The sequence below is a fragment of the Suncus etruscus genome, chromosome 13 (assembly GCF_024139225.1).
Source record: "Suncus etruscus isolate mSunEtr1 chromosome 13, mSunEtr1.pri.cur, whole genome shotgun sequence".
Taxonomy (NCBI): Eukaryota; Metazoa; Chordata; class Mammalia; order Eulipotyphla; family Soricidae; genus Suncus; species Suncus etruscus.
In genome coordinates, this window is record NC_064860.1 from 250218 (window position 1) to 263689 (window position 13472).

At 40.9% G+C, this 13472-nt stretch overlaps 1 protein-coding gene across 1 annotated transcript; it reads left to right on the top strand.

The window, feature by feature from the left end:
* The first annotated feature begins 1557 nt into the window (after positions 1–1557).
* On the top strand, positions 1558–11825 carry TRMT10A (tRNA methyltransferase 10A). The gene is made up of 8 exons (XM_049785296.1): positions 1558–1685; positions 4390–4593; positions 5473–5635; positions 6497–6568; positions 7850–7924; positions 9668–9817; positions 10182–10287; positions 11535–11825. The coding sequence occupies exons 2-8, from the start codon at positions 4409–4411 to the stop codon at positions 11801–11803; spliced, it is 1020 nt and encodes a 339-aa protein (XP_049641253.1). The 5' UTR covers positions 1558–1685; positions 4390–4408; the 3' UTR covers positions 11804–11825.
* Positions 11826–13472: the final 1647 nt, after the last annotated feature.

Below are 13472 nucleotides of genomic sequence, written 5' to 3' on the forward strand. Positions count from 1 at the left end.
GTGGCCCCAAAACAAACAAAAAACCACATGGGACAGAATAATGTCCTATAAGCAACTTTATGAAACAGAAAAAATAAAATTTAATCCAATTTATCTTCTGAGATGCTTCTATCTTTGCTCAAACCATTCTTTTGGGTATTTAAATTGCTGGTCCTTCTTTGGTATTTGCATTGGACTGAAACCAAATCATTAAAAATCTTGCACCATAAGATACAGTGACATTTGACACAAGTGGCTATGTCAATATAAAACTTACTGACTCTATTAAAATAGGAACTTCTTAATTACTCAGACATTTTATTTTAAAATCAGGCTTGAATTCTAAAAGAATAGCTGTGTAATTATTTGTAAGGTAGATCCCTGACAGGCAAATCTACCGCTGTTAAAAGACTTGGCACAGCCCTGAGCCAGTCAGAATTTAATGATCTCCATGTGAAGGGCTCGGATCTGATTACTAATCCTCTCTCAGCTATTCTGCCCTGATATGGTGGCAGCTGGAAAAAGGGGCTCCGCCAACACACCAGAATTGGATGCAGACGTGCTTGCCAGCGTTCAGTTAGAACTTTCAGGCTGGACGTGAGGAAAACACAAGCACTGTGATTGCCCATCAAGGTTTTAAAATGATGATGGCATTTGATTTCTATTCTTTTAGAAAATTCAAATTCCGAAGTTAATTTCCAGGTGAGACTCTTAAACGGGCGCTAATATTTCCATAAAATATCATTCACTTAGAAATCCTTTCTGTACTGAGATGACTTGCATTCGTGATGCTGACAAGATCTTAAAACATTTGCCCGTTATAAGTAGAACGAAATAAATCCACTAACTAGAAGAAGACAATCTACGGGGTTACGTTTCGGCTTTCCCTCAGTTGACTTGGTCTATAAATGGCAACAAGATTAAATGAGGTCAAGTCTCATAAACAATGATCTGTCACCCGATAGTTTGCAAAACAGTTCAGGGGATGAATGAAGAGCTCAAGGAATACGGCGTCGCCTAAACGAGAAGGCTCAACCAGACTCCGTGCCAACGCTTCTTGTCGGGGATTTGGCTTTTTTCAACGTGATTTCCGTCGGAATGGCGAGAAACCACTTGCGACCGCGGGAGGGCGTGTGCCTCGCAGGAGGCCGCCCGGACTCGACCCCGGCACCCCCAAAGGCTTCCCGAGCCTGCCAGAAGTCATTTGTGAGCAGAGCCAGGAGGGAGCCCCCACAGCAGCTTTTTTGTCGGTAGCGGCCGCTTTCTAGAGTGTAGGTTCTAAGATTTCGAATTTAGGACAATTTAGAGTCCATTTAGAATCTAAGTGCTCGAGGCCGTACAGGACCAAGAGCCTCGGGGTCACCGTGCCGCAGCCCGAGGGTCGCAGCGGCGAGTCTCAGCCCCGAGTCCGGCCACTCGGCCGCTCCCGGGCGGGACGCGACGCACGCGCCGGCTTTGACCTCCGGGAGACCCCGTAGGCCCCGCCCCGCCCCTCGCCCCGCCCTCCGTCCCTCGCCCCGCCCCGCCCCGCCCGCTTCCCCAACTCGGCGCGCCCGGATGACGCGAGCGGGCGCCGTTGGGCCGCGTGTCCGCCGTCGGCCACCGTTCCCCGGCGCGGTGGCCGCTTCCGGGTCTTCGCGACGCCGTCCGGGCGCCCCGAGAGCTTCCCTCCGGTCTTCTCTTCCTCCCGACGTCTCCTCCGCTCGGTACGGCTCCCAGCGCCGCGCAGGCCCCGCCCTCGCCTGGCCTTCGGGACTCGGCCGGAAGCGGCGGAGCCCGGCGTCTCGAGGGCGGGGGTCCCGGCTCCCGGGGACGGGGGGTGGGGGGATTCGGGGGGCGCGCGCGTGCGCGGCAGCGCCCCGGAAGTGACGTCAGCGCGCGGGCGCCGAGCGAGCGGCGCTGCGGCCGGGTGCAGCTGCTGGGGCGGACGGAGCTTCTCTGGGGAGGCCGGGCCCTGGCCAGCCCCTGCCGAGTCAGTCGGGCGTGGGCCTTGCACGCGGCAGACCGGGCTCGATCCCCGGCGCCCGGAAGCTGCTCCTCCCGGCCCGCCGGAAGGGCCCTAGGCGCGGAGCTGGAGTCCGCTCGGAGCCGTGCTGGGGTGCCGAGCCACGACCGCGCGCTTTCCCTGACGCGGGCCTTGACGGCGCTCGCTCCCCTCCAAAGACCGTCCGCTTGGCTCCCGGAAGTAGTCCGTCAGCCGGCGTCCAGTTTCCAGCGTGTGGCCCGGAGAGCGCTCGGCTCCGTCCCTGGGGCGTGGCCCCGGCTGAGCCAGCATTCCCAGGCCGCCCGACGCCCGTCCCGACCCCGCCGGGATGCACGTCGCCACAGTGGCCACGAGGCGTCTCCCTTGCAGGCACGCGATGGCGCCCGAGCGGAGGAGCAGGTCTGCCCAGGGCTGGTGCCTCCTGCTGGCCTTGAGCGAGAGCCTGTCTGGCCCAGCGCAGGGCCGTGGCCACCACGCCGGAGCCCGAGCAGAGTGACCCCTGAAGGCAGGCCGTTTCTGGTCGACACCCGTTGTTTCCGAGGGAGCGCCGCTTCCCGTACCCTGCGATTTCCAGTGTACACTTAGTACAACACGCACTGTTAGGCGTTGGTCTATGGAATGGCTTTTCATCCTATAGACCCAAGTCTTCCCTTTGCTCCACGGGGTTTTCCGTCTGTCCTGTGGTTCCTCAAAAGAAGAGCTTTTGTTTTGCTGCGCTCAGGGCTTCATCCTGACAAGGCACTCACGGATAACTCCTGGAATTCCTGTGGGGTGCCGGAGATCAAACCTGGGTAGGATGTATGCAAACATCTTCCCTCCTATGCTAGCTAGCTCTCCAGCCTTTTGAAAAGGCATTGCACTTTTGCTTGTGTACTCGTGGCTTACTCCTTCCTCTGCACTCAGGTTCACCCTGGGTGAACTTGGTGAACTTGGACAATCAGATAGGCTCTCCGGAATGGAACCCAGGTTATCTTGAGTGCTAAGCCCCTGCTATACTATCTCTTGGGCCCTAGTGTTACTTTTTCTCTACTATTCATTTTAAGCCCTTTATTTCTAACAAGAAATTTATTTTTATTTTATTGAAAGTCTTTCATAGTTGTATTTCAGACATACAATGAATCAGGGCCAGTCCCACCACCAGTGCCCGCCTCCCTCCACCAATGTTCCCAGAGTGTATCCTATGCCCTTTGCCCCCTGGCCTGCTGGGATAGCAGTTCCATTTAAAGTTTAGATTGTTAGAGTTTGGATCTCTTGATTCCATTGTTGTTGACTTGGGCATGGATATCGAGTTCTGTCCTTTTTTATATCTCCACCAATGCATCTGAGACCACTTGGCCCCTGTCCTCCATTCCCCCCTCTTCTTTTTATAGAAAAATGCAGAAATACGAGATAGAACAAGTAATTTATGTCCCACGGTTCTATGAAAAAGGTGTGAGCCCCAATCTAAAAGATAAAAATGGGGTGACAGTTTTTTGCATAGGCACAGTAAAAGTTGGGGAAAGTAGGAAGAATAAACCTTTGGCCTAAAAATAATACTCTATGTTTAAAGAAAGCAAAAACCATCCAATAAAATTAAATTAATGTTTACGTTTTGTAAAAGTTTTGTCCTTTCATTATCTAAATGGGGAAGGAGGTCTTTAGATATCTTTCAACTGCTCTTTTACCCTCTCTTACACAAATATTAGCTGTCTATAAGAAAGAAGAACAGTTTTTTTTTTTTTTTTCAGACCAATGGAACATCTGCAAGTTTCATGCTTAACCTTAGGTAAAAATGTCAAATACAATCTTAAGCTTTGGTGTTAATAATCTGTTAAAGAAAAAAAATCTCAGTCTTTTTAGCCCTGTCAAGGAATTATATTTTTATTGTTAAAAATATCTCTGCAGTACTTAAACTATTGCAGTAATTCTGTGTACATTTCTGGTCCATGTATGATTATGTACCCCAAAGAAATCAATAGCTAGGACAAAGGTTACCAACATTTTCTTGGTTTGGGGGCCACACCCAGCTATGTTCATACAGATCCCTGATCTGTATTCAGGGATCACTCATTGTGATACTCAGAAGTTCAGATATATGGTTCTGGGAATTGAACCCAGGTCAGCCACGTGCAAGGTTAATTTTACCTACTGTACTCTCTCCAGTGCCATTATCAACGTTTTATTTTTTGAGTTATTTACAATTCTGTGATACTTTTATCCATCCCACATCATACCCATCACCAGTGTTAGCTTCCCTCACCAGTATCCCAAGGACTCCCAATACCCTCCCCCTACATCCATTAACTATTTTAAAGCTCTTTGAAACATCCATCTGAGTAGAATTCTGGAAGAATTGTATCATGATGGATACATTTGATTTGAATTACATTACTTGTTTTTTACTTCATGTAAACAGATCATCTATTCTTATCGATGCTGCTTTTCAGTTTTTTGTAGGTACCAAAAATGTCATCTGAAATGTTGCCAGCATTTATCGAGACTGCTGACATTCAAAGAAAGGAAGATTTAAGTGAATATCCTGAGGAAAACCAGAAGCCAAAATTAGACAAAGGGCTAGAACCGATATCGAAAAGGCAAATGAAGAAACTAATGAAACAGAAACAGTGGGAAGAACAACGAGAGCTTCGCAAGTAGGTTTTAGAATGCTTCAGTGTCTGCCTGTTCAGGATATGGCATGCAGACTTGCTTACATATAAAATGTAAATAATTGCATTAAACTAGGGCTGTGCACATTGTTGGTTAATACCGTCAATTGACTAATAAAACTATAAACATTTTAAATTATTTTTAGTAATAGTAATGCATTTACATGCATTTATTACATACATACATACATACATACATACATACATACATATATGGTATTCTTTTTCTCACTCAGATCTGTAAAGAGCAACACAATTTCTTAAATAACAGGCTTCCACTAGAGATAGAGTATCCATGTCCTAGATGTGGAACAGAAATAAGCATTTCAGAAAGACCAAATTTGGGCCCAACCTTGATTTTGATAGAAATATTGCAAGTTTTGCTGAGAACAGTTAGACTGAAGTTCTTTCTATATAGTACCAAGTTATTGGGGAAAAACCAATAAGTTGATAGTGATGAAAATAAAATCTCATTAACTCATGGGCAAGAGATGTGGCTCAGTGATAGAACATTTGCCTTTATAAATAGGGCTCAATTTGGCTTCAATTTTTGATACCACCCCAAACTTATTTTCATTCTAACTACCAGTTTAGTTACTATAAAAAATATCTTTGGTAAATTATGATCTTACTTGGCATAATTGGGATTCACATAGAAAGCTTTTTATTTTCTTTGCAACTAATTTCCTTTCCATCTGAATTTTATAAATTACAAGGTTTGGGCCATTTTTGGTGCACAGAAGTGGCAATTTCATATGGTTTAACCTACTGATTATAAAAAGTAATATATTTCTTTCTACTGAGAAAGTCTTAAAAATATCTGAAGATACAATTAACAAAAAGGTATTGAATTACTACTTTTAGACAAAAGCGGAAAGAAAAACGCAAGAGAAAGAAATTAGAGCGACAGTGTCAACTCGAATTAAACTGCGATGGAAGTGACAGAAAACGTATTCGAAAAGATGCTGCTCGCAGCACTCTCCGTCTAATCATTGACTGCAGTTTTGACAACTTGATGGTATTGAAGGTATTGTGATTCAGTGCCAGATAAACACTGTGGGTACATGAGGCTGAACAGTCAGACTTGTAATAGTGCCTTCCTGCAAGTGTATGTACTAAATGCATCTTAAATCAAATCTTCCAATCTGTGCCAATGAATACAAACTAGTTGACAATATTTTTCTGTATATGTAGGTATAAGCAGAGGGAGAGACACATAAAAAGTAAAGCACACTTGCTCCCTGTTAATAAAGATCTATAAGTGTTTTAGTTAATACTTCTTATAAGAAAAGCCAATAATATGACTGGCTTAATAGATTACTTAACAGTTTGAGAAACATAGTTGTTTGAATAATGCTAGTGAAAAGAGCTTACTTAACTTTTCAAACTGCTGGTAAATTATGAAAAAGTAATAGTATTTTTATAAGAGGCTTTTTCTTTAATTTCTTTTCTTTTTTTTTTTTTTTTTTTTTTTTTGGTTTTTGGTTTTTGGGCCACACCCGACAGCGCTCAGGGGTTCCTCCTGGCTCTGTACTCAGAAGTTGCTCCTAGCAGGCTCAGGGGGACCATATGGGATGCCTGGACTTGAACCACTGTCCTTCTGCATGCTACCTCCATGCTACCTCTTCGGCCCCTCCTTTTGTATCTTAAGATATTCTTCCATGAAGAAGAATTTTAAATGAACATGAAGTATTAAATAATTAAATAATGGATCATTTAGAGAAAATTAGCTGTTTTAGTATGTAAGGAAATTGAAATGCTGAGAAAGTTTTATTTTGAAAGAAAAATGCACATCAGTCATCTCTTCTGCTTATTGAATTTCATGGAGATTATGAAATGACCATCGGTGATTTTGATGTTCCTGCTTTAAAAATACAATCTTTTCTAGGACATTAAGAAACTCCATAAGCAGATTCAACGATGTTACGCAGAAAACCGTCGAGTGTCACGTCCTGTGCAGGTGTGTTGGAGAATTTATAACAGATTCCTTTTCTATCCTTTTTTGAAAAATTCTAATTTTTTTCAAAAATAAAACAAATAAACATCGTAGTCAGTCTGTACATGGATGGCTTACTGCCATGCAGGTGAATGACTGAGGAAAGGGTAGACACAGCCTGCTGAGTTGTGCTCTGGTGCCTATTCTACAGGTTCTTTCTACCCAAAAGATATTTGGGTCATTGGTCGTGAAAGTGCTTGGGGGCTATTGCTGACTCTCTGTTGAGTGACAGTGACATGTGGCCTTAATAGTGCTGGGACCAGGGGCAGCCATATGCAGGCGAAGCCTTACCTCCTGTACTATCTTTCCAGCCTGCTGATAATTTTCTAGTTTTCTTACTTCCTTGGAATGAAGTAATGAGGTAATGATTTTCATGACTGTCAACTGCTGTTACAAAGAATTGGGGTGGAGGGGGTACCGGGTCCGTACTTCACTGTGCTCAGAGCTTACTCGGGCTCTGTGTTCCTGATGGCATTTAGGAAAGCATATGTGTTGCCAGGGATTGAATTCAGGTCAGCCTCTGTAAGATAAGTACCTGCTGGGCCACCTCTCCAGAATCTCCCAGGATTTTTTTTTTAAATGAATTTTAGGTGACTAAAAGTAAGCACTGTTACTGATATTAACAAAAAGTTCTTAATATATTTTGGTTAAATATTTGTTATCAAGTGCAATTTAATATTTTATATTCTTTTAGAGTAGAAATAAAATATTACTAGAAACAAAAAACTATGAAGACTCTGGATTGATAAAAATAAAATAATAGTAAGGGCCGAAGAGATAGCAGAGTAGAACGTTTGCCTTGCATGCAGCCAACTCAGAATAGATGGTGGTTCGAATCCCAGCACCCCATATGGACCCCCAAACCAGCCAGGAGCGATTTCTGAGCGCAGAGCCAGGAGTGACCCCTGAGCACCGCTGGGTGTGACTCAAAAACCAAAAATAAAATAATAATAGTGGCAAAAGAGGTCATGGAAATTTGACATAGGAGCAGGGAATTTAGAAAAGTAATCATTAAAAAGAGAAGCTATATGTGCTTGAAAAATGGGATGATAATACAGAAGAAATATGGAAGTTAATAGATTAACAGGTCATTCCTGTCACACACTTCTTACATGTGTGAAGCATGTCACAAATTTGCTTTTCTAGAATGAGAATCATTTTATGGTCAGTCAGTGTATCAGGGATATGCAATATTGACTTGGGTAGTGATTAATTTCTCTCTCATGCCTGACAATCTCTTACCAGTTTTACTTGACAAGTCATGGAGGTCAATTGAAAAAGAACATGGATGAAAATGACAAAGGATGGGTCAACTGGAAGGTAATTAAAATTCTCCTAGTTCCAAGTATGTGTCGCTGATAAACCTACAATTTTACCCACATGCTACCTAACATAATTATAGGCATCAGCAGTCTCCAAATCCAGTATGTCTCCATGTAGGCAAAACCAGCATTAGGAATAGGAGAGTTCAAGAAGAGTAAAATGTCTCATAGGACTTTGTTGTATTTGGTTTTATTAAATCTTAACTTGGTATTTTACCACCAAATCTTAAAACATTTTTTAAAAGAAGCAAACTTTGAAAGGTCTTTATACAATCTCTGACTGGCAACTGGCGGTCTGTAAGTAGTCACTCTAAAATACGGAAGTATACTTAAATTTTGTGTCTTCTAAATGTCTCCTCATATATGCAAATGCAGCTGTTTTTGAGCTTTTGAGATGTCTGAATGAAGATTGGCATATGTTTCACATTTACATTAAAGGCTTAGTGCAAGAGAGTATAAAAGGCTCCTTGAAATACTTGTTAGATGTTGAAATGTAACATGCTGGTCTTATGTTGAATAGAATATATTATTGAGTATAATATACTATTAAAATTAATTTTGTCTGATTTTCATCTTTAGTGTGGCTGCTAGATATAATTAGGTATTATCTCAACCTTTGCTTTTGTTGGACTAAGCCATTAGTTCACAACCACAGATCTATAAACTAATCAGTACTGGTGTAAAAGCTAGAAAACCTCTGGATTGAACTCTTTTTGGTCATTTGCAGATTTAGCAAATATATTGAATATATCTTTCTTGAAGAACCCTTCCCTATTCAAGGAACTACTCAATTTCTCCTCTGCTTTACTTTTCAGACCTAGTTTGTAGCTGCACAAACTCTCCTTCCCAAGTAATAAGTGCATTTGGGGGAGGAGGGTGTTAGTTTTTTGGGTCACACCTGGCAGCTCTCAGGGGTTACTCCTGGCTCTGTGCTCAGAAATCACTCCTGGCAGACTCCGAGGACCATATGGGATGCTGGGATTTGAACCAGGGTCCATCCTGTGTTGGCCGTGTGTGAGGCCTTACCATTGTGCTATCGCTCTGGCCCCAGGAATCACTTTTGGTAGTGCTTGGGGAACTAAATGCTGTGCCATGGACTGAATCAGGGACCAATGCAAAGCTACTTCTTTATCCATTTACTGTATCTCTGGCCCCATCTGTTTGTTGCTTTCTTTCCTTACATACTGAGCAGATTCCACAAAAACCCAATGATATACCCACTCTTACTTTGTTAGTATATGTATGAAATCCAGACTTCCTACTGCTGTGGTGAGGAAGATTTCAAATTTGTGTTTTGGTGGAAACAGGTGCATAGGATTAGGAGGCTGCTGTTTCTGTACCTACCACTGTCCCATTCAACTTACTTTCGCATACTAACAGTGGACTGGTTTTCTCTAAAACACTACTTCACTGTTTTCTCTGTGTAATATTCAGATTCCTGAACTTAGTAACTCTTTCCAGAATGACATTAACCTCTTTCTCACTTTTATCTCTGCTCTATCAATATAGCTGCATTTTGTCATGTATCTGTTTCCAATGTCCTCAAAGAATATTTTCTTCAACAGTGCTAATATCCCATGTACCTCATACTTCAGAAGTCGTCAGTTCTAAATGATTGTTCTTATGCTGTCCTTTCACACTCTGTGTGCCTCGAGCATGGACTTGTGTAGGGCAAAGGGAGCAATCTTTCTTAGCCAATTCTCACAAGATTCTGGTAATGATCTCTTCTTGTGTCTTAAAGGATATCTACATCTACTCAACACACTATAGTGAATTCATAAAGAAGGAAGATCTGATTTACCTTACCTCAGACTCACCTAATATACTTCAGGAACTAGATGAGTCAAAGGCCTATGTGATTGGAGGACTGGTAGATCACAACCATCACAAGGTACTAATGAGTTTCATTATTGACTTTGCTCATAATCAATTTTCTTGCTGGTAACATTAATACACCTGAGCTGACCTTTTTTTTTTTTTTGTATGTCTAGTATATTTTATTGGCCTTCTTAGCTAAATAAAACATTTTGCATAGAGTACTTCCTTTTTTTTTTTGGTTTTTGGGCCACGCCCGGTAACGCTCAGGGGTTACTCCTGGCTATGTGCTCAGAAGTCGCTTCTTTCTGGCTTGGGGGGATCATATGGGATGCCAGGGAATCGAACCGCAAGGCAGACACCTTAAGTCTAGCACCACCTTTCCGGCCCCAAGTTAAAATAATTTAATGTTCTAGCCCGTTATAATTTCTTCGTTTTAGGGAATCACATATAAACAAGCGTCAGATAATGGAATTAACCATGCACAACTCCCCCTCGGACATTTTCTGAAGATGAATAGTAGAAAAGTTTTAGCAATTAATCATGGTAAGCTGTAAGAGTGATAAATTGAAACATATACCTAACTGAACATTTTGACTATAATGTTACATTTAAGTTTTGACAAGTAGAAAATAATATATCTTGCTAGCAACACATATATAAACTATATTTTGAATTTGTGAATAGAAATATGTACATATTTTTAAATTTGGAAACATAGAATGTTTTAAAAAATATAAGATGTACAAGCATATGTCACTTAAGACATAAGTATATTCTGAGAAATAATGCATCACTAGATGATTTTATGTGACTACTATATGTGGCTCTCTAGGATGGCTGTTGCAGTCACTTTCAAGTCTGTCATTGACTAAAAGGTCATTAATCCATTCTTGGCCATAATTGTACTAATAAGAAGTACTTGGTATTTTGGGTATGGTTTATTTTTGTTCTATAACTATACTCAACTATATGATTTTGTTATGTAATTGGATTCAAACTCTTACATAAACGATTTAAATCCAGAGTATATTTTTCACAAATTTATCTTACATTTCTATGTAATATTCTACCATCTAAATATATAATTTAACCACTCTCATGTTGATGACTTTTTAAAAAATATTGTTACATTATAATACATTCTTGAATTTGAATCTTTGCCTGGAGACTGCTTTTCAAAAAAATATAGTAAAGATTTTTGTTAGTATCTATTTATTATATGTTTTTATTGACTAAACTCCTTTTATGTGATAAACACTATAGCAGCAGATTCTAGAATTAATGAAGTAAAATTAATGATTAAAGGAGTGATATTCTAAAACTTTAATTTTCTCTGTGGTAATCCAAATCAACCAACCCTTTGCTGTATATTGTAAGAGTACCCTGAATGTTTGAGACAATACCCTATTTCTCACTCCTAAATTGAAAACAAATCAGGCTTGATTCTCACAGAGTAGTGGCTCCCTAGAAAAAAGTCAGATTTATGTTAACTCTTCTTCCTTTCTCATTTTATGTTATCTCATTAACAGTGAAAGAAAGCAAAGGGAGAGGGAGATTTCTTGATCATTAATAATGATAAATCTCTGAATGTTCAGGAGCTGAGATAGGAAAGCTAGAAAAACCACAGCCAGTGAGGGTGGAGGCAGGGAGGCAGGCTGGTCATGCTAGCTGACACAGGGTGTCTCTTTATAGAGAAATGCTAGCATTCTTGACCTAGACACAGTATTTTAAATACAACACCAACAGTGAGTGAATTGGCTAAAAATGTATGGACTCTGTCTTTATTGCAGTGTTTGAGATTATTCTGGAATACCTGAAAACAAGAGACTGGCAAGAAGCATTTTTCACTATCTTACCTCAGCGAAAAGGAGCTGTTCCTGCAGACACAGCCTGTGGAAATGCTTCTAATAACAAGAAATCTGTGAGTGTCAAGTGTGGATTGTACAGTGATTCGAGTGAAGAGGAAACTAGTAGAAATGAACAAGACCTAGCTCATGAAGAGGAGAAGCAGAAGGAAAAAAATGGCATTGAACCTGCAGCAGGCTCTGCCCTATACTGATGTCCTCTGGCTTTTTACTGTTTTTCATTATTCAGTTAAAAAATTAGAAAATGGATGTGGGCTTCAGTGGTAGGGCTTTGCCTTGCACAAGGCTGACCCAGGACTGACCCTGGTTGGATTCCTGGCATCCCTCCAAGCCTGCCAGGAACGATTTCTGAGCACAGAGTCAGGAGTAACCCCTGAGTGCCGCTGGGTGTGGCTCAAAAATACACCCCCCCCCCCAAAAAAAAATTAGGAATTGTGTGCTTCATAGAATATTCAGATGGGAAGGAAATTTCATTTTCTTCTATGTCCTATGTGAATGTTTGAGACATTACTTTTAGTTAAGTGATAAAATGTCTTTACAAGAAAGTCTTTTCTGTTTGGTATATGAAAAGAAGAATTTTTTCAGCTTCATTCTTTTTTAGAATGTGCCTCCTGGCATTTTTGTATCATCTTTGATCTGATTTATTGCCTAATTGTTGATGGAGGTGGATCTGTCTATCAGATTGCTCTATCTGAGGTTATTCTCTACTGGCAGCTCTTCTGTTCAGACTTGTTATCTTCAAAGATGATAATAACTATAGATAAAAATGTTGAATTGATAAAATTTTCTTATTGTTTTGGACAGTCAGGCCCAGCTCTCTTGTCTTTGTAATTCTAAAGCAGTCACTAAAGAATTTATAGGTCTTATTCACCTATTTTCTTAATTACAATATTAGTGATGTTATTTCAATGAAAAAAATTTTTTTTCCAAGCTAGAATAGTTTTTTAAAACTATTGAAGTATCACTTTTGTTTTTACTAAACTTAAAAAGAGCTTAACGCTGGGAGGTAGAATAGCAGTTAGGCACTTTCAAATGTTAGACCCAAGTGTGATTTTGAGCACCATGGATCTCCTAAGTATCTCTGTTGTCACCTTGGAGACCCCTAAGCACCATGGGGTTAGCCCCTGGTGGTCGCCAATGCCACAGGGACGAAGCAGCATTGCATCCTTGGGCCTAGCATTGAGTTGGAATGTGACAGGGCCCTAAGCACTTCTTTAGTGTCCCTCTTCCCTCAAAAAAGAAAATATAGGCCTTAGCTGTTATCCTTCTCTTCCTTATACACATTTTTAGTATGCAGTGCCAGGGATCAAAATCCAGCCTCACACATGCAAGGCCTATGTTCTACCATTGAACGACATCATAGCTAAGAATGTACTGTTGAAATGTCAATGTACTTTTTAAATGTGTGTGTGTGTGTATATATATATATATGTATGTATATATATATGTATATATATATGTATGTGTGTATTCACACACACAATGTACTTTTTAAATGTGTGTATATTGAACGACATCATAGCTAAGAATGTACTGTTGAAATGTCAATGTACTTTTTAAATGTGTGTGTATATATATATATATGTATTCACACACACACACACACACACACACACACACACACACACACACACACACACACACACACACACACACACACACACACACACACACACACACACACACACACACACACACACCCTCTGCCTGCTATCACATAATATCCAGGCCTATGTTCTACCATTGAACGACATCATAGCTAAGAATGTACTGTTGAAATGTCAATGTACTTTTTAAATGTGTGTGTGTATATATATATATATATGTGTGTATACACACACACACACACACACACACACACAC